Source organism: Fomitiporia mediterranea, assembly GCF_000271605.1.
Source record: "Fomitiporia mediterranea MF3/22 unplaced genomic scaffold FOMMEscaffold_7, whole genome shotgun sequence".
In the NCBI taxonomy this organism is placed as follows: domain Eukaryota; kingdom Fungi; phylum Basidiomycota; class Agaricomycetes; order Hymenochaetales; family Hymenochaetaceae; genus Fomitiporia; species Fomitiporia mediterranea.
Window position 1 is genome coordinate 292 of NW_006760392.1, and position 22,664 is coordinate 22,955.

General features: G+C 40.2%; 6 protein-coding genes across 6 annotated transcripts; 2 read left to right on the forward strand and 4 right to left on the reverse strand.

Annotated features, from left to right (window-relative positions):
* The first annotated feature begins 8,151 nt into the window (after positions 1-8,151).
* Positions 8,152-9,529, forward strand: FOMMEDRAFT_168400 (uncharacterized protein). Its single transcript, XM_007267127.1, has 7 exons — positions 8,152-8,309; positions 8,438-8,547; positions 8,616-8,777; positions 8,829-8,882; positions 8,948-9,082; positions 9,151-9,187; positions 9,246-9,529. Exons 1-7 carry the CDS (start codon positions 8,262-8,264, stop codon positions 9,315-9,317), a joined length of 618 nt encoding a protein of 205 aa, XP_007267189.1. The 5' UTR covers positions 8,152-8,261; the 3' UTR covers positions 9,318-9,529.
* Positions 9,530-9,586: 57 nt separating this feature from the next.
* On the reverse strand, positions 9,587-10,222 carry FOMMEDRAFT_108725 (uncharacterized protein; the record flags this gene model as incomplete). Its single annotated transcript, XM_007267128.1, has 3 exons — positions 9,587-9,683; positions 9,739-9,936; positions 10,088-10,222. The coding sequence occupies 2 exons, from the start codon at positions 10,217-10,219 to the stop codon at positions 9,781-9,783; spliced, it is 288 nt and encodes a 95-aa protein (XP_007267190.1). The 3' UTR covers positions 9,587-9,683; positions 9,739-9,780.
* Positions 10,223-10,638: 416 nt separating this feature from the next.
* Positions 10,639-13,422, reverse strand: FOMMEDRAFT_156900 (Dihydropteroate synthase; the record flags this gene model as incomplete). Its single annotated transcript, XM_007267129.1, has 5 exons — positions 10,639-11,920; positions 11,973-12,220; positions 12,278-12,496; positions 12,557-12,766; positions 12,820-13,422. The coding sequence occupies 5 exons, from the start codon at positions 13,420-13,422 to the stop codon at positions 10,639-10,641; spliced, it is 2,562 nt and encodes an 853-aa protein (XP_007267191.1).
* A 299-nt stretch (positions 13,423-13,721) lies between these two features.
* Positions 13,722-15,391, reverse strand: FOMMEDRAFT_141047 (uncharacterized protein). The gene has a single exon (XM_007267130.1). It carries the CDS (start codon positions 15,316-15,318, stop codon positions 14,212-14,214), a length of 1,107 nt encoding a protein of 368 aa, XP_007267192.1. The 5' UTR covers positions 15,319-15,391; the 3' UTR covers positions 13,722-14,211.
* Positions 15,392-15,831: 440 nt separating this feature from the next.
* FOMMEDRAFT_168403 (uncharacterized protein) lies at positions 15,832-18,279 on the forward strand. The gene is made up of 3 exons (XM_007267131.1): positions 15,832-16,220; positions 16,443-17,526; positions 17,596-18,279. The coding sequence occupies exons 1-3, from the start codon at positions 16,048-16,050 to the stop codon at positions 17,878-17,880; spliced, it is 1,542 nt and encodes a 513-aa protein (XP_007267193.1). The 5' UTR covers positions 15,832-16,047; the 3' UTR covers positions 17,881-18,279.
* A 388-nt stretch (positions 18,280-18,667) lies between these two features.
* Positions 18,668-21,431, reverse strand: FOMMEDRAFT_156903 (uncharacterized protein; the record flags this gene model as incomplete). Its single annotated transcript, XM_007267132.1, has 3 exons — positions 18,668-20,967; positions 21,027-21,064; positions 21,130-21,431. 3 exons carry the CDS (start codon positions 21,429-21,431, stop codon positions 18,668-18,670), a joined length of 2,640 nt encoding a protein of 879 aa, XP_007267194.1.
* Between the last annotated feature and the right edge of the window lie 1,233 nt (positions 21,432-22,664).

The following is a 22,664-nucleotide window of genomic DNA, read 5'->3' on the forward strand; positions in this document are numbered from 1 at the left end:
TACTGCTTATTTTTATAGGCAAATTCTACTGTTAGTATAAACTCCTCCTAATCTTCTTGTCTGTAGTTAACATAACACCTTAGATACTGTTCTAATTCCTGATTTACTCTCTCTGTCTATTTATCTGTTTCTAGATAGTAAGTAGTTAATAATACTTATTTAATACCTAGTTGTACACATATTTGCTTAGTGAAATTACTAGCAAATTATGGTCCTCTATCTGTTGTTATTTTCAAAGGTAATCTATGTTTTGAGAAAACATATTATATAAATAACTCTACTGTTTCTTTAGAATCTATTTCCTTTTTACAAGGAATAAAGATTCCTATCTTTAAAAATCTGTTGACAATTATTAGTACTAAATCCTTACTAGTTTGTGTAACTAGTAGTCCTGTTATAAAATCTACTGTTACATGTTCCTAAGGTCCTGTTAGAATTTTTAATAGTTATAATAGTGGTTGTGTTTTTCCTCTCTTGTGTTTGGTCTTTTGACATATTACACAAGTATCTATATATTCTTTTATCTAGTTAGTTATTCCTAGCTAATAATATGTTCTCTTAACTAATTCTAAAGTCTTTCTGAGTCCTGATTGTCTAGCTATAACACTATTATAATATTGTTAAACAATTCTGACTTTTTCTTCCTGTTTACCTTCTCTTAGTAATAGTATTTTGTTACTATTGTTAGTTCCTAAGTCTGTTTTAGTAGTTTCTTCTACTGTTATTGTTTTAATTTATATTTCTGACTCCTTAAACATTTCCTGAGAGAGTAATACAACTTCCTGATTGTCTTTTTCTTCCAGCTCATAGTTAGGTCTTCTAGAGAGTGTATCTACTCTATTTTTCTTGCCTACTCTGTATTCTATTTTGAAGTTGTATCTGCTTAGTTCTAATACCTATCTTACTTGTCTTCTGTTTAACTACTTTTTGTTTTGAAAGGTTTTCAAATTAGATTAGTTAGTTATTATTCTAATTTAATACTTGACTCCTTCCAAATAATGTCTCTAGTTTGCTAATACTTTTATAATAGTATATAGTTCCTTATTTAGTACTGTATAGTTTCTTTCCTGTCTACTAAAAGTTGAAGAATAATAAGCTATAGAATGTAATTCTTTATCTTCTTGTTTCTGTGATAGTATTACTAAGTATACAAAATCTGATACATCAGTTTCTACTACAAACTACTTTTCATAGTTTGACCTTACTAATACTAGTACCTTAGCAAATGCTTCTTTTATTACTTTAAAAGAGGCTTCTTGAGTGTCTCCCTATGTTATAGTTCTATTCTATAATAATAAACTTGATAATAGTTTTATCTTTCTAGAATAGTCTTCTACAAATTTCTTGTAGAAATTAAAGAATCCTAGTATTTTCCTAATATCTCTTTTTGTTAGAAGTCTAAACTATTCCTGTATAGCTTTTATCTTGTATGGATCTGCTTTTAGTCTATCTTGATTGACTACAAAGTCTAAGTAGTCTAATTCCTGTTTATTAAAGAAGCACTTTTCTGGTTTATAGTAAAAGTCTACTTTCCTTAATAATTGTAGTACCCTTTTTGTTAGCTTTAATAGCTCTCTCTGTGTTTGAGTATAGATAATAATATTATCTAAATATATTACTATCCCTTTACCTATTAATTCTTCAAAGAGTTGATTCATAACTCTCTAAAATACTATTAGTGTATTTATTATTCTAAATTGTATTATTAGTAGTTTATACAATCCTTTATGTGTTCTAAAAGCTTGTAAGTATTCTTGTCCTTGTTTTATCCTAATATTATTATATCCACTTTTAAGGTCAAGAGTTGTAAACCATTTTGCTTCCTTTAAATAGTCTAGTAATGTGTACATTATAAGTATAAGAAATGGATCAGGTTCTACTATCTGATTTAATTTCCTATAGTTTATAACTATTCTTACTCCTGAATCCTTTGTCCCTACAAAGAATACTAGTGATACAATTTTAGAATGACTTTCTCTAACGTATCCTTTCTTTAGATTTTCCTGTATAAATTCCTCTACTACTTCTTATTCTATAGGAGTTAGAGAATATACTAGACACATTTTAGGTAATTCTGCTCCTTCCTTTAATTTGATATCCATGTCCTATTTGGAATGCTTTAACAATCTATCTGCTTTATCTTTATTAAACCTGTCTAAGTAATTCTATAATTCCTTTAGTACTAATTCCTTTTTATCTCTTTCTAGACTTATTCCTAATCTGTTTAGTACTTTTACTTTTTCTTGTAAAGCTTTCTATACTATACTAGAGACCTTGTTTAACTGTTTTCTAAGCTTCTGTTCTTTACTAGTTTGATAAGATAGTTTTTGTTAGAGCTCTCCTAACTCCTCTTACTTGTTAGTTTCTGTTAACTAATAGAATACTAGATTCATCCTCTTTACAGACAGTTCTAGAGTTTCTAACCTTCTTTTCTTTATAAGTGGAGGTGTACTTCCTATACTTTCTCCCCTTTTCCTTTTAACATATTCATTATATAATGTAATGTTTTACATTTTCCTTTTTACCTCTGTTATTTACTTTTCTCCTAGTCTTATTTTATTCATTATGTTTAAGTTTACAAATTTCTTGTCTACTTTAAAGGTAACTACTCTTACTTTATACTAAGAAAGAGTAGGTTCCTAGTATTAAGGTACTCTTAGTAGTATTACTTTTTCTTTAGAAATAGTTATTTTGTCTAATAAAGTAGTTATTTCTTTATCTGTATCTATGTCTTTGTCTAATAAATATGATCTTATACTAGATTCTGGTTGTATGTCTAGTATAGTTCTTAAAGGGCTCTACTACAATTCCTGTGTTGTTAAGCTTTTAATAAGTGTTACAAGTGTTAATACTAGAATAAGAGTTATAGAAGCTTTTCCTTTACCTTTATTTTCTTTATTGTTTAAAAACTAAACACTTTCTAATCTACTACTATCTGATTCTGAATCTGATAGTATAAATAGTTTGTAGGATAATTTCTTTGTTTTGGTTTTCTTCATACTTCTAATTTGAGAGTATTCTTTTACATTTTTCTCTCTATTTTGGTTCCTTTTCTTTTCCCAATTTTTGCCTAGTAGTTTAATCTTTCCTATACTACTTCTGACTTCTCCTGTTTAGTAATTAAACAAAGGTTTTACTTTGTTTAAATAGTCAGATCCTAATAAACACTTATTATTATAAGTGTTCATTATTACAAATTTGAACTATCTGTTACTAATTCTAGTATTTAACTATACTCAAGCATTATACTTCTATCCTCCTTTATTAATTGTACTATTAGCATTTCTAACAATTACCCTAAGTTTGTCATTCTTCATAAGTTTTAACTTGAGGGCTTTAGCTATTTTTGGTAATAAAGTACTTAATTCTATACTTGAGTCAAACATAGTCTTAATTGTTACTTACTGTCCTCTGTATAATATAATTACTTTACAGGTAGGATAGAGTTCTACTTGTACTATCTAGTAGATTTTTGTTAGTTACTTTTCTTGTAGAGTTTCTTTTACCTTTTTCTCTACACCTGAGTTTAAAGACTCTACTACCTTTAAACTCTGAATCAAAAATCCTCTTTACTTGATCCTTCTGTTTCCTCCTCTTCATTAATACTAGCTTCTCATTCTTTAGGGATTACTGTGTTCCTTTTTGTGAACTTCCTGTTAGATTTATACTTTAGCCTTTTACCTTAAGGATTTCTTCTAGTACAATTCCTGACCATATGTTCTTTCTGCCCACATTTGAAGTATACCATTTCCCTTCCTTTTGTTATTCTATCAATTTCTATTAGTACTTTATAATAATTACTAGAAGGTTTGTATTCTTGTCTAAATGTCTTTGTGTATACTATTCCTCTCTCTAGATTAAGAGCTGTGTCTGTCTATTCCTTAAATGTTCATTCTGTATAACTAGAGATAGTAACCAACTGTTATAATTTACTAGAGTTTAATCCATTTTTATATAAATGAATTGTGACAGGATTGTTTCTAAGTGCTTCTAGTTTATACTCCTTAAGTAGGTAGGCTAATATTCTCTTGAATGTTTCATTGTATTCTATAATTGTTGGTTTTCCTTGTCTCAAATTGTGCATTTGAGTTTGAGCTGTCTCTATAGAATTATAGTATTTTCTACTTACTTCTCTTAGATCAGTTAAAAATGTTTTATAATCTTTCCAGATTTCTGAAACTAAGCTTTTTCCTTCTGTCACAAATAATATAGTCTTTCTATTCATGTAACTTACTATTTTCCCTCTTAAGTATAAAATTACTGTTTCTACTTTATCCAAATCATTTGTAATGTTGTAATGTCTGAAGTGTATTACTAGATTTGTTTTAAACACTTCTAAATCTTCCTCTTTCTGTTCTGAAAACTTTAACAGTTTAAGATTGATTTTCCTTATTCCCTCTATATTACTCTCTTTCTAGTTACTAGATTCTGAATTTAGTGTATAAGAGTCTGATAAACTTGACTCTAAACTAGTACTACTTTGATAGACCTAGTACAACTAACTATAATAACCCTGTGTTAGTATTCCTTCTACTATAAAAGTATCTAGTAACATAAACTGTTCAATTTCTTTAACTGTCTAGCCTTCCTGAGTAATAACTTCTGACTAACCTTAAAGGCTTCTAGAGGATCCTAGTAGACTATCTGAATGTTGTGTTTCAATTCTACTATACTCTTAAAATGTTTGGATTCCTCCCTGTATTATGTTAACAAGCTCTTCTTCTTTAGCTAAAGAACCTAATAGTTTACTTTCTTGATTTTCTTAGATTGTATCTTTCTGAGTAAAATATTCTTGTCTCTAAGAGTATTAAGTATTAGAAGTACTTCCTTCTCTCCTATCACTTTGTTGTTCCTCTCTACTAATATTTTGTAATATAGTAGTTAGGTTGAATTGTGACTATACTAACCTGTTTAGGAATACTTGTACTATTCCTGATTCAACTTGTACTTCTTGTACTCTGTTAGTAAGGTTCTGTATTTTGTCCAAGATTTCCTGTAGCTTTGTATGAATATTGAAAATATTTAAACTCTATGTATCTAAATCTGATTGTATTCCTTCTAGCTTTTCTCCTTATTGTTCTACTTGTATAAGACTGAACAAGTATGTAATTTCCTCTTGTATAGTCTTATAATGTAAGTCTTAACTTTGAGTAGACTTAATTATTCTGTTAAGACCTAATAATTGTTGTATCCAAGCCTTTGTCCTTGTAACCTAAAGACTATAATAGGTCCTTAATTTGTTTGAATAGGAGTAACTAGTGTATAGACTTGTTCTTTGAGCCAATCTTGTACTGTTCCCTAATTGACTCTTTCTCCTACTCTAAGAATATGTAACAAAGAGTGTTTCTACAAATAGTAGGAATATAAGAATGGCTGAGGGATTTAATAATAAAGGACTGTATAATAATAGACTTCTACCTGTATCTAGTACTAATTGTTGTATGTATAGTGTTCTAATCCTTTCCTTAATCTAATACAAAACTACTTTTATAACTTGTTAACTTTGTTTAGTATAATATTACAAAAGTTACTTACTTTTACAATATCTAAATATCCTTATTCTAGTACAAGTAGTGTACTGTGTAACAAATTATAATGTTGTTATAATGTGTATAAGTAGCTTGAGTATTCTTAGATTTGTTCAATCCAAATTTGTTAATTAATAGGAGTGTCTATTATGTAAGTAACAGTTGATACTACTCTTTCTTACTTAAAAGAGTTTAAGGGAATTTCCCCCTGTATTCAAAATGGTATTCCTTTAATACCTCCTAGTATTAATACTTGTTCCTGTGTGTAGACTATTAAATAATTAAGAACTAGTAGTACTTCTTAATTAATCTTTCTTTTCTTACTATAAAAGAAAGTTACTTACTTTAACAACTGTTCTAAGTAGTAGAGTAACTTGTCTACCTACTTTGAATACTAATTATTAAGGTTAGTTAATATTATAAAGTAAGTATTAGAGTTTATATACTTGTATACTAGCTCTAGGTTTGAGTTCCCCTTAGTAGACTAGAGCTTTACTAAAATAGTAAAGATTTGTAACTAAGTTGGAGTTTTATCAAAGTGTAAGATATACTCACTTTACTAGTCCTAATTCTTAGGAATAGTAATAGAATAGAGTATAAAGGGTAAGACTTGTAAACTTGTAGAGTAAGAGAGTAGAAGAGTCCTACTTTAGTCAAGCTGTAAGTATAGTTTAGTAGGTTAGTAGTAGAGTACTTCCAAGTACTAAGTAACTTAAGTTAATAAAACTATCTTTTGAGGGCCAAACTGGTCTCCTTATATACCTTTTACTAGAGTAATATTACTCTAGTAACTTTAGTAACTCTCTTTACTATTGTTCCTATAAAGTAGAGCTAGCTAATCCTTTAGACTGTATACTATACTGGTTTGTGTCTTCTATTAATCTTCTGACACTAGTTTGTGTCTTCTTATATTCTAGATTAATCTTCTAATGACTCCTTTACTATATTGTTATGTCTTTCATACTTTCTCTTATACTTCTAATGACTCCTTATGAGTCCTTCTAACTAGTTATACTGTGTAAGCTGTATAATACTTTTCTTATAAAGTAGAGCTTTCTATTGTTCTTATAGTCTTCTTATAACTCTGTCTGACTCAACCTATACTTCTTGTACACTAGTTTGTAATACACTTTCTTATAAGGTAGAGTATTATAACTTTTAATGACTCCTTATGACTTCTGTAATATAAAAGGCTGTACTTCTATACTGCCCCTAGAACTTACAACCAAAGTTCTAGACTGTCTTGTGTACACTCTAGAACTGACAACTAATGTTCTAAATCTTTCCCTAAGTCTTCTTTAATAGACTTAGTTTAGGAGACAATTATCCTTATTAACTTTTAGCCTTATCTTTATACTTCTGTATTCAATCCTAGAACTTACAACTAAAGTTCTAGATTGTCTTATGTATTCCTCATGTTGTCCTCATATAGTTCTTATGTTTATGACTTTATTACTTTCCTATCTGTATGAGTAAAGTGTATAAAGGAGACTACTTTCCTATAATCTCTCCTCAGAGCTTTCAGTTCCTTTCCTTTACACTAGTACTAGTCCTCCTCAAGTATAGAGCTTTAGAGTACTGGCTCTAACTCTTTACTAGCTCTGATAGTTCTTTGTCTTTGTACAAAGAGTTTCTAACTAACTATATAGTTTCTCCTATAAGTAAGTATAATATTTTCCTTTATCTCTTCAGGTTTTCTCCTAGTCTTTCTCTACCATTCTTCTTACTTTGGACACTATACTCTTTCCAGATCCTCTCTCTATACAAGTATTCTAAATGACTTGTCTTTAGTTGAGGTTATTAAGTAATGTAGTGCTAGAGTATGTGTTTGACTTTAGAGAGATAAAGACCTTGTCTACAGGTTTTGTTACCTTTTCCTAGCTGACTTAGTACTTACTCCTTCCTGTCCCCTCTCTCTACTAATGGATTGATCACCTATTAGTAATAATTAGAGGTTTATAATGCTGAGCTGGAGTTCTTACTAAGTAGGACAATAAAGGTAGCCTAGTTGATCTGGCCAATCTTTAGACTTGTGACTAATAGAGTTTTGTTTATAAACTACTTGGTTCTAAGTCTTGAGTTAGGCTTTCCAAACTTAGTTACTGTATTTTACAATTCCTAACATGTTTACACCTTTGTTGTACCAGTTCTAGTTTACTGACTATAATAAAGGTGTGTCTCATTATATACTAGAGTTCTAGTTTACTAACTGTAACAAAGATACTTTTGTCCTGTCAGTCTTTGTGTGTCCCACAATCTTTGAGCTCAGTGTTCAGCACTCTACCAGTACTGTTCCACTACAGTAGGTATTTAAAGAACAGAGATTAAGCAAACTATAAAAAATATAGTATTATTAACTAAATTTTACTTAGTATTCTGGAATTTAAGTAATAATTAAAAAAGATCTTACTTAGTTAACTTGTCAGACTGCCCATCGAATTTATAATCTTGCTTGGTTAAGGCTTGTTACGGATGGGGGTTTATTCAAGTTCGAATATTTTGCCATCTGTTACACACACAATCTGGCGGTCACGTGTACTATCAATTCCCCAACGTGTCAACCTGCGCTTCATCCTCCGAAATCATCGTTTGATTCGTTTCTCTTGCTCGTCCCTGCACTGGGCTGGTTCAATTCAACACACTTTCCCCCGATCATCTTTTACTGCAGCGGTACTCTTACGCGAAATATTTGCTTTTGCGTCTAAGCTCGAAGAGATTGGCCGTTGACTTGCAATGTTCTCAGAGGAACTCAAGACGATCCGGAGACTTGGATGGCGCTATGTGCGTGTTTCGTCTGTAGTTTGCTTGTTCCTTTACGCATCCTGAACTATCACTTCCTCGGTTACGCGAAACGTTGGCGCCTGGATCGTGACATCGTAATTGGTGCTGATTACATCGGCGGACCGCAGGCTTTCCTTCAAGTGCTCAATTTCGCCTCTGTCATTGCATCAGGCCTCATGATCTGGAAGGGCCTAGGTCTCATATGCAACACTGAATCACCGATTGTAGTCGTTCTTAGGTATGTTCCATTATTCCTACTTGTTACTGTATGGCATGCCGGGCCTGACGTTTGCATGATCTCTCCAGTGGCTCAATGGAGCCAGCGTTTTATCGTGGTGACCTTCTCTTTCTCACGAATCCGTCTGGCCAACGCTACAAGACGGGTGACATTACCGTGTACCGTATACCGAATGGTGATATTCCCATTGTCCACCGTGTGATCGAGACACGAGATGTTGTATCCGACGAGTACGTTATTTTGTGACTTTTCGATCATCACTTCTCTGTGCCATGCTATAGGCGTGCCTCGTTAGCTCATTCAACCCCGAAGCTTGCACATCGAATTGACGCGATGTTATTCTCACTTCTATTTTTGCGGGTTGGAAGATACAGACATTACTGATCCTTGGCTTTCCCAGCTACGTTGCTGCAGCACCGCTCGCGCAGAAACAGTTACTCCTTACCAAAGGCGATAACAATGCACAAGATGATATCGGGTTGTATCAGGGCTTACAATGGTTAGAAAAACGACACATTATCGGGAAAGTCGGCGGGTACGTTGCATTCGATCTTGCACATTAACACCAGCGTTCATTATTATTGCCTGTGCGTTGTGAAATAGATTCTTGCCGCATATCGGATATGTGACAATCGTCATGGTAAGCCTCTAGCAGTTCAGTTCATTGACAAATTGTCGGCGCTGAACCTGATTTGTAGAATGACTACCCGCAACTGAAATATGCTCTTCTGGGCGGGCTGGGATTGCTAGCGTTGGTACAACGGGAATAAGATTCCCGCTCCATACCTCTAAGACCCCTTTTTCTTTAACATTAATTCACTGCCCTTTTTTACTGTCACTTTTTCATTGTTTTGCCCCACTGATTTCGTTCACACTAGTATACAGAAAGCTTAGGTGCATTATTAACATCCATAGCAATAGCTGTTTGTCTAGATTTTTGAAGTGCGTTTCTTGAGTATATGTTTTTCCTGCGAAGGCAAAACAAATCTACAACCGAAGCGAAGATCGTGTACAGCCGGTGAATTGCCAGTGAATGAGTGAATCAATGCAATTAAATGCTACGCAGAAATACAAGTAAAACAATGTTGCATCAATACTGATGTGCAAACTTTCTGACATCACATCTTCTATTATCACTATCTGCACCCTCAGCTTATTATCCTTAATGAATGCGATTGATCCAAAACGCACCTTCACAACATGACTCGTATGCAAGTACGAACCGGAGAACATTTACGTGTCAGCACGAAGGCGTGCAGGCTTCTGATTTTCGACTACAAGCCGCCAGCCACCGTATAGCCGGTTCACTATCGCGCTACGCTGGAGGACCGTGAACTCTTGGACGGCATTGGCGTACAGTGCCCCCACGCGATTAGGGTCTTTCTCTCTCTGTTTGCGAGTCAGGCGATCATGTTCAACAATGGTCCAATGGCAAGGCATTCGCCCAAAAGAACAGGGGTTGTGTAAAAGGACCAACGCAAACGCCAAACGATTCCGATTAGTAGGTATCACCTCCCCCTCAAGACACGATGAAACATACCTGAATCTCCCGAAACGTATCATTCGTCCTCTGCAAGAAGTACTGACGAAAGTTGTATGAGCTGAATGAGCGCGAAGCACGCAATGTTGAGTGGTACAGCTGCCGAATGGCTTGCGCTGTTGGCGGTGCCATACTTCAGATGTCCTTGTTAAGACAACAAGTATACTAGTATGTCTGGTTGACGATGCACTGGCAGCAGAATGACAAAGCAACGTAAGAAGGGTCACGTGTAACGTTAGGTTAGGACGTAGGTAATAATAATATGATTCATGATTCATGAACGTTAGAACATGCTTTTCTTCCGTTAACAGTCTAGGCGGTTTACTATTCAATTTGATTGTAAGCTTTCAATAATTTATACCTTAGAAACAGGTATCGCAAAATATGACATAATGCATCATGTTAAAACTATCCTATAACAGAATGAATTGGGATTACTTACCACAAAAATCATATAATTCCTTAGTCTCCCCACATCTACCAAATAAAAGGGTCTATATTCATATCAGTGCTTCTTAATACTATTAGTGATTTCGTAGAGCTCTACAGTATCAACTTTCATAGTAAAGCGCTGTAGCGACCTGTACTACATCAATCATCTCCTCCACAGCATGAACACGAACGACAGAAGTACCCTGTCCGACAGCACACGTCACTGCTGCTGCTGTGGCAAAATCACGCTCCCTTGCAGGCCTCTCTTCTCCCTTTACTCTACTCCCACTCCCATCGCTCAAATCATTTCCAGCCCTGGCATCGTCATGAGCGAGCACATGGTTCCGCAAGAGTAGCGTCCCGAGAAATGACTTGCGCGATGCACCGACGAGCAACGGGAAACCCGCAAGAGGATTCCAGTTTGACGTGGTGTAAGGGCTTTTAGGAATCGAGTCTGGATGAGTATTGAATGATGAAGTCATCGGGGCAAGGGAAATATCTGCAATAAGCGAGCTTGCATTCCGCAGGAGGCATAGATTCCCATCCAGATCCTTACTAAACCCAATCCCAGGATCAGCAATGACCTGCCATCGCCGTAGAGCCCCTGCACCTTCAGTGGCTCGTAAAATCTTCCTTCCAAGCTCTGCACGCACACCTTCCAAGACACTCCGCTTAAATCCAGCGGCCTTGTAGTCGCTGTAATCTTTGTTCTGACCAGCGTCACCACGCGAATGCATCATCACCACCGGTACGCTTGCATCATGTGCAAGCTTGCGCATCTCAATGAAATGCGACATAGTTGAGGTATTACTGCTGGGATATTCTGGCCCACCGTTAAATGCATACACGTCGTTGATGAGGTTGGCACCCGCGGAGAGTGCAGCTTTCGCCACATTCACACGGAATGTGTCGATGCTGATCGGGATGGCTCGAAGGGAGGCGACGTTAGATGAACGAATAGCTTGGATAACGGGTACTACGCGGTCAATTTCCTCTGATGCCGGGATGCTAAGTGCACCGGGGCGAGTTGAATATCCGCCGATATCTATTATATCTGCACCAGCGTCTACGGCGCGCTTTGCATATGCGAGAGCGGTCTCGAGAGTTTTGTTCTCTCCGCCGTCGGAGAAAGAATCTGGCGTCACGTTGAGCGTCGCCATTATATATGTTTTCCGCAAACGGTTTTTTCGGAACTGCGAGGACATATTGGGGATGAGATCCGGGAGTGTCCAGTACGTCAGTGTTGCGGGTCCTTTGCAACCCGCAGATGGATGGAGGTCTTGGGAGATCGGGAATGGGAGCACCTTGACTAGGGTGGATGATTCACCTTCTGACATGAGCTGTGCGAGAAGGGATCGAACGGAGCGATGAAAAAGAGGATGGACCCATTCCGGGATGATGCTTCAGGAAGCACAAGATGAGAATGCGGTAAACGTAGCATCTAGCAGCTTACTCTTTTAGTGGCCGAAGGACAAATTCTCTGTCCTTCATACGTGGGTGTGGAATGACAAGATGGCCTTCTAAATTGTCCAGCGATGCACGATCCCCGGGAGCTCGGGAGTCAAAGGTATAATCCCCATACGTGACAATGTCAATGTCAATAGCTCGCGGGCCGAACCGCTCGCTTGGAACTCTACCAACTGTCCTTTCGATATGCTTGCAGACTCTCAGCAAATCGCATGGACTCAGTGTCGTTTCGACCTAATCAAAATATGAGTACGGTTGATACAGAATACAGTCTTTGTTTGTGAACCATACCAGACAAGCACAGTTGATGAAGGCGGGTTGCTCCTCCAGATACTGAGGCGGGGATTCATATAGAAAACTCGTGCTGACGACTTCAAGTTCGCCGACAGGCAGATCTTCAAGTGGGAGGGATCTCGAGTCCTCTAAGTAGCGTATGGCAAGCTCTATATTCTGAAATCGGTCGCCGAGGTTGGCTCCCAGGGCTAGCGCAGCAAATATCTTACCCGTTGTCTTGTAGCTATAATCGACGAATATTAAAAGTGTTATTAAATTCTAGAACACTGAATAGACTTGCTCATAAAGTTCAGCCGTCAACAACGGGAAATCTGAACTTGTGCGCGTAATCTTGATCTCGGGTGCTTGGGCTGAAATAACAGCTGCTGGTTTCTCGAGCCTAACTGTGACCTTAAATGATGCAGGATCTTTCAGCCACACGAAACACCTTCGGGCAAGTTCTTGGCCTAAGGCTTCAATAGTTCCGTATGCTGAAGCTTCAATGAACTGAATATGTCTGAGTCGAATAAGGGTGAACCAAAAAGCAGTGGACCCCTCACTTCGGATATCCGGTACTCAAGCTCAGCAAAGTCAAATTTGAGGTTCCTGCGACCTTGCCTCGCGTCATCAAATTCGATATTGACTACTACTGGTTGCTTATACTCGCGTTCGTATGAGCGTATGCCAACAATGGCGTGAACGGGAAGCTCGATGATAAAGAAGCTATGTCTCTTCTTCCTTTCTTCGCCCGGTCTCCACGAAAGTTTCACGCCAGCACCCTTCGCGCGCAGCACCATCTTTGGAAGCTCAAGATCAACATCGATTTGTCGGGTCGGGTGCTCGAGGTCTCTAAGCACAAACTCAAGAATGCGCTCGGTTAAATCGTACGGAGTGTCAGAGACCGGACCATCCACTCCAAGGAGCCCGCACGCTTTTTCAACATTCTTGCTAACCTTCGAGTAATCGATGGATAGTGAAACATCATCGGATTGGGCAGCGGCTTGGATGTCGTGCTGAATGTCAACAGAGACGGTTATAGGCTGCGTCCTGGCCGGTGATTCAACGTTTACAGAGGGCCAAGGACTTCCCAGAATAGAGCAATGAAACATGAGTCCACGCACTCTTATATGGTCGTCCATGATCGTTTGGTCTGTCTGATTCATGTCGGCGGACAGTCGGCCGCAAGCAGTCTAACGTACTTACCGAAAGGCGGTGCACGTGACCCTATTGCTATTTATGCTAAACGTCATGCAATTATACCAAATTTGATTCAAATCTGGTATGCAGTATCTACCAATGTTGTTGTATTGTTAGCAAGCATTTATGGTGATATATTTTGATATGGAATGAGGATAAACATGTTTCATCCTTTAGTTCAACAAAATTAGGCCTTTCATAAATTCTCTTTTAATAATTACATTAGAGATATTTTATTGTGCTCTATACACTTCAAAAACTTGTGGCTAGATTAGTTATAACTTCAGGAATGCTAGAAGAATAGTAAACTACGTGCAAAGTACATTCTGGTATGTTTAGAAAATAGTCTAGATGCTGGCCAAATATTACAGTAACAGTAGTAATGACAAAGTACACTGGCAGCTCTATGGCCCGTGCATATGATAGGTTACTAAGTCCTGCTGCAATTATTGGACGCATCACTGACTCAGAATGTAAAAAAAGGAAACAGCGAGTATTAAAAGTGTAGACTGTGGGAGCAACGAGTCTCAAATAATTTGAACAGCTTTCTAAAGAACGGACAACTGTGAAGTGGCTTAAGTACCACGAGATAACGATACAGAACTTAACAAACACATCCGATTCCCAAAGCCTTGTAAAAAAAAATGATGGACAGCATAAACATAACGTATAAAGATGTTTTGAAGTCCCGTAGATTCAAACGATGAATTGAGTCGCTATATTCTTATGAGTACTCATTCAGTCTTTACCCGTACTCAACATATCCCGATTGCCTGTCCTTCTTCATCTAGAAGGACGAGTTTAGCCCTTAGAAGGGGACGAAATCTAGTTTTCTTCTGAATGGGTGCAGCGGCCGAGCGCAATTGATACTTTGTCGATGTCGAAGTCAGTTTCGGTGCCTCGCCCTTCCACGGAATCTCGATTTCAGTCCTCCAAGCATCGAGCACCGACCGCACATGCATTGTAAGGCGGGTGTCGTGGTAGATCTTTATGTAAGTGCAGTAGTTGAGGTTCTTTGGTGAAAGCGGAGTAGGCCATAACGAGTCGGTGACGAGTCCATTCGAACGTGTCTGTCGCATATTTGCCGACGTGATGGCATTCAACTGAGCTTCCATCGCAGATGCTACGTGAAAGGAAAGGGATATTGCTCCTAGTGCCTGGTGCATACGAATCACGAGAAGGTCTTCCCAGAACATGCGAATCGCTCTCGGAGTCCAGCTAATAATGCAAGGAGCCGCGAGGACTTGAGTCGGTTGAGAGGTAGAGGTTGTTTGTGCAGCATCTATTTGCGCAGTTGAGACCTCTTTCCATGGAAGTTTGCCCTCGACAGGAATAACCCACGCACTTCGAGCATACGGGTCTCTAAAATAAGTCTCCGCTCTACTCGGCGAGACAGGTCCAATGGAAATGAAAGGCGCCTTAGAGAAGGGCTCAAAACGCTGTATGATTTCTAATTCTGAGCTTTGGCTGACAGTCGCATGCGAGTAAGGGTGATGATGCGGCTGTGGGATCAGGTTGTATAGGGATATCTTTACACAGTCAACAGACTGCCGCTTCCTTGGACTCTGTCCATCATCATAACCATCTACAATCGTTGCGTCCAGTACATGCTTCCTCCCGTTATGGGTGCGTCTCTCGACTTGGACCTGGGCGGACTGCGCCGCGGAATTGCACGAAGACCCCTCACAGGCCAGCACGTATGAAAAACTGGTGCCCTCGAATTCTTTGAGCTTTGAAATATCAATCACTTCTCTTGCGACTGAGGAGTCGTTCCACTGTTTGAGGCCCTCAGAATGCCGCTCTTTTTCTACATCGCGTCGAAGGGGCGACCGCGGAGGAGGGGCCCTTTTGAATACGAGCATGCGATTACGTCCCACCGTGTCTATGATGCTCCTTGAGGTCGTGGCATCAATCACGAAGAGCCTGTGCTCACTTAGATCAGGCAATAGATTGACGGTGTGCCATCCATCACGACTTTCGAGCGCAGAGACAAGGTAGCGACCCCTCGAAAGAAGCTCATCACGCGATAATGACCTGCCGTTTGTGCTTCCCGCATTCGGTGGAGTGAAGCTATGGACAACGAGCGAGCTTGTGCCAGACTCCATGACACAGCAGTGGCATGATCAGCTTCCTTTCTTGCACAATGAACTTGAAGGTACAAGGGAGGTCCAAGGGATCGTTAGAGTTAGAGGAACAAGAGTTCCTGCCTGAAACGCGTCTCGATCGTCGGCTGTTTCCAAGTTTGGGCCATTTCTACTTTTATCAACACGTGTACGCGCCAAACGCGTAGTAGAACCCAGATTCCGCTTGCTCGCCGACTGCCACGATGGCACTCACTCTGCGCCGTCGTTGAGCATTCGCGACGCTCAGGCCGGAAATCTACTGCACGTGTGGATAAGGTGCGCAGTTGGATGCGCTTTTCTCGTATCATTCCAAGCCAATCCAGCGACTCAATCACTGCAAGCACCTTCATCACTCGTTGCAGATTCCCTTCTTTTGTACCCAGGATACGACACCGCTCTTTTGTCCAGCACATCCTATAAAATATACGATTGGAATGAGACATACGATCACAGTAATTTACTAAAAAAATGACCACTCCTTTACGTTCTCCGTATACCGCTGCCCGTTCGAGGAGGCCTCACAGACCGCTCCCTGCTCTGCCTACTGCTAAAGGAACGAAAGGAGAGCTTGTACGACCTTCTTATCTTGTTAAAGACGACTTATGCAAGCCTTTCAAACTCTTGGAGTCGCATCCTTTAAGGTAAAGGTTTCATTTTACTTATCTCCTCTCGAGTCCAATTACCTCTTCTCCCCCTCCCCCCCTCCCCTTCGCGCTTCTTAAGAACGCGCGGTTCATTCTTCTGTTATGGAAATATACTGCCTCTTCTCCTAGAAACGTAACGCCTATCTTGAATCCTCATTACCAAAGCCTTATTGTCACTGCATTTAATGATCATAACTAACCAACTTCCACTCCGTAAAGCTTAATTTGTCAATATCACAATGTAAAGCGCGTGTCACTCGAAGAAGGTGTTCCTCCTCCATCCAAACTCGATGTGCCTATTATTCATAGCGCTACTAACGATCCTAATGCATTTCTACCGACCCACGTCCTTGCCGTCTACGACCAGGACCTCTCGTCCGAACGAAACGAGAGCAATCCAACTCTTTCACGATGTTCAGCAGGCGCACCCGCGGGCCTTCCTTTGCTTCCGGCTACTCCCCTTATGGTCCCAGTGAATGCAGAGCTGTGGTCGCTCTGCTTCTCCTCTACAATATCACCGGAAACAATCCCGTCAACTATGTCATCCCCGTCTCTTCCCGAAATTGATGCTGCGCGTCGACACTCTCGGACGGAATCATTAGTGTCGAGTTCTTCTCAATCAAGTAACAGAAGCTCTCTAACGCAAATGCGACCGCGTTCCGTTCTTTCATTACCTGTGTATGTCGTGCGAGTACCATCGGCACAGGCCCTTCCGTTGTTGTTACTTGCCAGTCTGAGAATTCTTCCCAAGGATCACGTACTGACCGCTCTGCTTCCTAGAACGGTCCTTGCAGAACTTCCTTCACCTCCTGCAATCCTCGCGCAACACCTTCTGAATTGGTTGTACCCCATTCAAGAAGGACGAGAAAGGAGCCTTAACGATGTCATAGCCCACACTCCGTTTTCCGAACCGATTCTAATGCCTCGGAGTCCATTACGCACGTGGAGTTCCCGCCTTCCGCCTTCGCCGTCACTCTCACCTGCGCTCAACACACGTACTGACAACGTGAAACGGCTATCATCAATTTCAGCGTCCTCAGTGACATCAACGAACTCGAGCGCGGCCTCATCGTTTCCGTCCTCTATGTCGCTCATCTCTCCGTCATCAAGTGATCTAATCACACCTGAACCAACATGTGCCTTAATAGATCCAACTACAACAGACGATCCAGATCTCCGCCTCCTTGCACTTGCGCAGCAGAACTTCGGGGTTTGGGCTGACGCACTTGCACTAGGTGTTCGTGACGCCAATGTCGTCAAGCTTGTCGACCTTGCGCGGTCTGTTGCTTCCGAGGCACGTCGGGTGCGATTCGGGGAACCGACGACTTTTGCGATATATGGTACTGAAAGGCGCCAAGGTTTCGCTGCGTAGCCTTCAAGCACGAAGCCGGAATCGGACGCCTATACCATCCTTTGGAGACACGTAGATGAGACTTACTTTACTGCTGGAACCAACAATGACCCAGCAGAGGTGGAAGAAGGTTGCCTGTTACATCGGAACGAAATCCGTCCATCCAAAGCAGCCTCCACTCTGGAAAGTCTTTCCTCAAGCATGGAACCTTTTAATGACGCCTCAACGCTCCCTCCAGGAGCCCAAGCTAATTCGATAAAAAGAACTGCACTTCTTTCATTTTATTTTATTCTCTTTACCCGCTAATGGTCCACTTGCACTTGCCTTCGGCTCACGACTTCTTTCTCCTATCGTTATTTCCTGCGGGTCATTCTTCCACTTGTCTATGTTGGAAGTTTATAGCCTTTGTCCATGTACATCTAACTGAACATCGCTACCGCTACTCACGTCTCTCAGTCTTACTTTTCCTCTGCGCTCATCGATAGCTTCCCTTCTTTAATATTCATCACAGATTTCCTCCATACCTAGCACTCATTTTGGCCAACATCGTCGCATACACTACACCAAGACGTTTATAATTTATAATTTAGCTTCGTAGAATACATATGCTACGCCAAATTACTCCTAATTGTCTACAGCTCTGCCTATGTCGTACTTCCATTACTGCTTTTCATCATATAAATAAACATGCTAAGTCCCATCCCCACGAGCTATATGTTAAAAGGTCTTCGCGCGAATGAAATCGTGGAAAAGGGGATCGAGGGGGTCACGAATAATCAATACAACAAGCAAGTGACCTTTAAAAGAGAAGGGGATTGATGCAAAACGGTCTAGTACCGCATGAAGTCATCTAATAAGAAATCGAGGGAAAACGAAACAAAGAAGCGTTTACTCAGTCAAGGAAGCCACTCGTCTGATCAAGTCTCAAATACTCTGGATACCACGTCCATGCTGCATATCTCTTGTTTTACAGCCCCTTCATGTAGCTGTGCCACTGACGCAGTGTCTGAATCACTCGCCTTCAAAGTAGAGCAGGTAGAGGCAGAACTTCGTAGTTCGGTGGTCAACTCAATTGTAAGGGCTCTAGTTTTGGTCAATGGAATCCATGTGCAGACCCAATCAGCCACTCGCCCGCCATCCTTTTCTTGCGTCCACTTCGTTCAGAGATACTATTTGCTCCTCCGGGTTTGGAGTCCATTTGACCGGGGCTGCTGTTAGTGAAGTTCCCCAGTGTCGGCTCGGTCGCGAGTGACAGCCCAGACGATGTGGTAGGTGCCGTAGTGAGCACAGGGACAGATGAGCTATCGCCTTGTGCAGAGGACATGATAGCACTTGCAATGCTTGGCAGCTTGAGCGGCTCCGGAAGAGGAAAATCAAGGCCCAACCCTAGTCCACTGACATCTGGTGAAACATCTTGCGGCAATAGAGACTGGACGGGGCTTGGTGTCATTGCCGACGATTTGTGCAAGTCAGGCATTGTCTTCGAACGACGGAGGTCCGTCTTCACAGCCTTCATTGGTACCAGTCTGGGACTTAGATCAATACTCGCTCTTCCGCCTTTCGACACATCTGGTGAAAACAAAGAATCGCGATGGCTGGCACGAGCAAGCATGTCCATCACGACAGATATGTCCACCACCTCGTCGTTTACAGAAATATTCGATAGGATGCTCTGCATGGACGCAACACGTACGAGCCGACGAGAGTGCCGTTCTTCCTGCGAGGACATCTTGCTGTTGTAGGTAATGAGCTTCCGGAGCGCTAGGATTTCTCTCTTATTGCGCCGTGCCTCTTTTTCCAGAGCTACGATCTGACTTTCGAGCTGAAACTTCTCAATCTGGTGACGCTGAATGATTTGAAGTAAATGGCCTGCCAGCTTGTCAAACCGTGCACATTGTACATCCAAAGCCTGTTGCAGATGAGATGTAGTCACAGAGTTATTGTCATAGCCAGAGGATCTTCCTTTCTTGTCCTTACTCAGAATGACGCGTGAAGTGTCCTGCTGTAACGGGAAAGACTTCTCAGAAATATGATCAAGGCGATCAATCTCACAGGCCTGGGAAGTTGGGTTTCGCGTACACGACATTTCTGAACATTGAATGGACCCTGGTTGCGCGTGAGTAACAAATCGCTGATTGTAGGGAACTGTAGCCTGGAGTGTACTATACGCAAGTGCTCCATCGGCTTTACCGACTAAGAAAGACTGGGGGCCGACTTTAGATTCACCAAGAGGCGAATACGGATTATCACCAGAAGACGCAGACATCAACGCGGACAAAGGGCTCTGAGACTCTAGTGTAAATTCGTTTTCCTTCTTGTCCTCGATCCTCGGAAATTTGACTGCGGGGCCAAAGCCACCCGATACAGACGGAGGCACAGATGAATTCGGGGCATAATTCACAGGTGGATTTACGACTGACCGTCCCTGAGTCGCGTACGCAGCCTGATTCCCAAGATGGCGACTACCTTCATAGCTGTCATCGTAATGAGATGAGTCCTCGCTGTCACCGACTTCAACGCCAAGCTCAGCTTCCAACATGTTGGCAACAGATATCGTCACTTTTTCTTTACCAATGCGAACATGGGAGCCTCTAGGTCTTGCGGTAGGAGATTCGACAGTAGTAGAATCGGCAATCATCACCATCCTCTTAGTCTCGGGTGAAAGTTTTTGATCCTGAGTCAGGACAGAGTGCCTTCTAGACGACTTCAGAGATACTGCATTCGAGAGAGAGGCAGGACTTGCGATAGCCGTCGGACTTGAGGCACACTTCATAATAACCTGCGTTTGGTTTGCGTGTATGGAGGTTCCTTGAGTAGGAGACTTAATTGCTTCTGCTACACTGAAGAGAGTGCCGTGCTTTTGACCTGGAAGAGTAGCGGTAGACTGAGAAGGTCCAAGAGGAGTTCCGAGTGGAGAATTATCCGGAAAAGTGAAGCTCAAATTAGGGGGCGTTGGAGCAACGCGTGGAGAAGTGAAGAAGTCCTTGTCATCGCCGAGGCTTTGCCCGTTTGATATACATACGGGGTGTACTATTTCTTTGCGTTTAGAAGCCAACGAGAACCCAGCTTGATACTCCTTAAGAGAATCATCAGTCCTACGAGCTTTCGTGCCAGACTTAAGATCTGCAGAGGAGTATCGAGCAGATAAGGAGGGACGAGAGGTGATGCGAGAGAGAAAAGATGCTTTGGCAGGTTTCTCGGAGGCACGTTTGTTTTTGAAGTTTGTCTGCTCAGGAGTCGAAGTCTGGGTGCTTCCAGACGGAAGCATAGTATGGCGCGCATCAGCGGATCTACCCTTTGTTGGTGTTGCATATGCAGATTCCTTTCCGGGCTTGAAAGGGGATGCATCGAATGTGGGTGCTAATTCCAGATTGCCAGTAGAACGTGAACCAGCTGTATGCAAACGCGCTTGTCAGACGACCGTTCAAAGAGCCATTTCAGCAACCACGCACCAGCTCCGAGAGAGGATCTCGCAAAACGAGCAGCCGTCCTGTAGACCATATCTGATGCTTAATACCTACAACAATCCATAACAGACGAAACGACAAAACATACTCATTCGCTAACTGGGATACAGACTTATGATGTCCTCCATGTCTCGAACCATCTTCATCTCTTTCTGGTAGTTTGCTCGACCGGAGGGTTGCAATCGACTTGCGCCGCTTCCCCAGGAACGGAATGATACGCATCCTGTTGAAGCCACGCGAACGTGAGGAGTCCCTTGGATTGTGGGACTGGTTCTCGTTGAATGGTTCAGTGGCAAAGGACGCGGACGCGTGCTTGTTCCCTGGTAGTGAGTCCCGCGTATTGATTGTGCGATTTAACTTCGGAGAGCGAATGTAAAAAGGAAAGGACATGAAGAATGTACAGGCGAGGGTGAACTAGCGTCAAGACGCCTAATGAAGATCCTGGATTGGTCCACGGGTGGCAAGATTACACTTGAATCGTACCGTCATCCACCAGTCCTTGAACCATTACTACTCCTTGAACCACCCCTGTCATTTTACAGCCACAACACCTTTTTTCATAGTAAAAAAATGTGTTAAGACTTGAAATAGTATAATATTAGTGCAAAAAAATAATGAAATAAAATTATGCATTATTGATAGAGATATACACGAAAAACTGTAAAAATGTTAAGAATTGCACCTTTTTGAAATTTTTATGAATTAATTATTACTCGAATATTGAGAAATTTATTATTTAAAAAATTCACTGATATAAGTACTAGTGCTAACTATTACTGTGCAAACTTTTATATGAAAATAACAAGTAGAACATGAGATAAAAAATCAGTAGTGTTCAAACTGTAATAACAATAGTTAGATTCGTTACTGACATCACAAATCAGGTCACGTGATCTAAGCTGTAATATTGGTAACAACTCCCAAGTTTAGTAAACTATTAATTAATATTATACAATATACATTATTTTAATTATAATTAAAATCATAAGTATTAATAATTAATACTATATATTTACTATTGAAAATATTGGTAGGGATGAGGAGAATGACTCTAAGGAGGGGTAACAAATACTGTGGGAAAATAGTAGTTTAAGGAGTAGTAGAACCTACTTTTGGGCTATAAAATGTATACTTAATTTGTCCTTCATTTCTTATTTTTTTTACTTAAAAATTTTATACTTTATACTTGAGTACATATATTTAATTATAGTAATATTTTTTTGTAAAAGAATTGTGTGTAGTTGTGTAAATTAAAAGACAAAATGTTCTGATTCAAGACCTAGTGAATGACAGTAATTCAATTCTGAACATTCTGAGATCTTAGAATGTAGAAGTAGCAGGTCAGATTGTACAGATTTAGACTCAGATAAAGTGTGAAGAGAAGAATCAAAAGAATCAGAAGAAATAGGAGAACTATCTACTTTTGTTTTCAACTTTTTTCTTTCTAATAAATAATTTTGTTGATTTATTTTTTCTACTTTTTCTACTTTTTCTACTTTTCTTACTTTATTTACTTCTAATCCTACAGTGTCCATTGAATCAAAAGTAGCTATTAAAAAATCCAAGTCATAGCCCTTTAGTACTACATTCACTGTTAGGCCTCTACAAAATCCTAGAGTGTAT

What these genes read in the sequence shown, in the direction of transcription:
- FOMMEDRAFT_168400 (XM_007267127.1), top strand. Translation starts at nt 8,262, where the DNA reads ATGTTCTCAGAGGAACTCAAGACGATCCGGAGACTTGGATGGCGCTAT. An exon ending in CGAGATGTTGTATCCGACGA is followed by an intron (nt 8,778 to 8,828) that starts GTACGTTATTTT and finishes GCCATGCTATAG; the next exon opens with GCGTGCCTCGTTAGCTCATT. An exon ending in GATATGTGACAATCGTCATG is followed by an intron (nt 9,188 to 9,245) that starts GTAAGCCTCTAG and finishes CCTGATTTGTAG; the next exon opens with AATGACTACCCGCAACTGAA.
- FOMMEDRAFT_141047 (XM_007267130.1), bottom strand. Translation starts at nt 15,318, where the DNA reads ATGCTCGTATTCAAAAGGGCCCCTCCTCCGCGGTCGCCCCTTCGACGC.
- FOMMEDRAFT_168403 (XM_007267131.1), top strand. Translation starts at nt 16,048, where the DNA reads ATGACCACTCCTTTACGTTCTCCGTATACCGCTGCCCGTTCGAGGAGG. An exon ending in TTGGAGTCGCATCCTTTAAG is followed by an intron (nt 16,221 to 16,442) that starts GTAAAGGTTTCA and finishes CACTCCGTAAAG; the next exon opens with CTTAATTTGTCAATATCACA. An exon ending in TTGCTTCCGAGGCACGTCGG is followed by an intron (nt 17,527 to 17,595) that starts GTGCGATTCGGG and finishes TTCGCTGCGTAG; the next exon opens with CCTTCAAGCACGAAGCCGGA.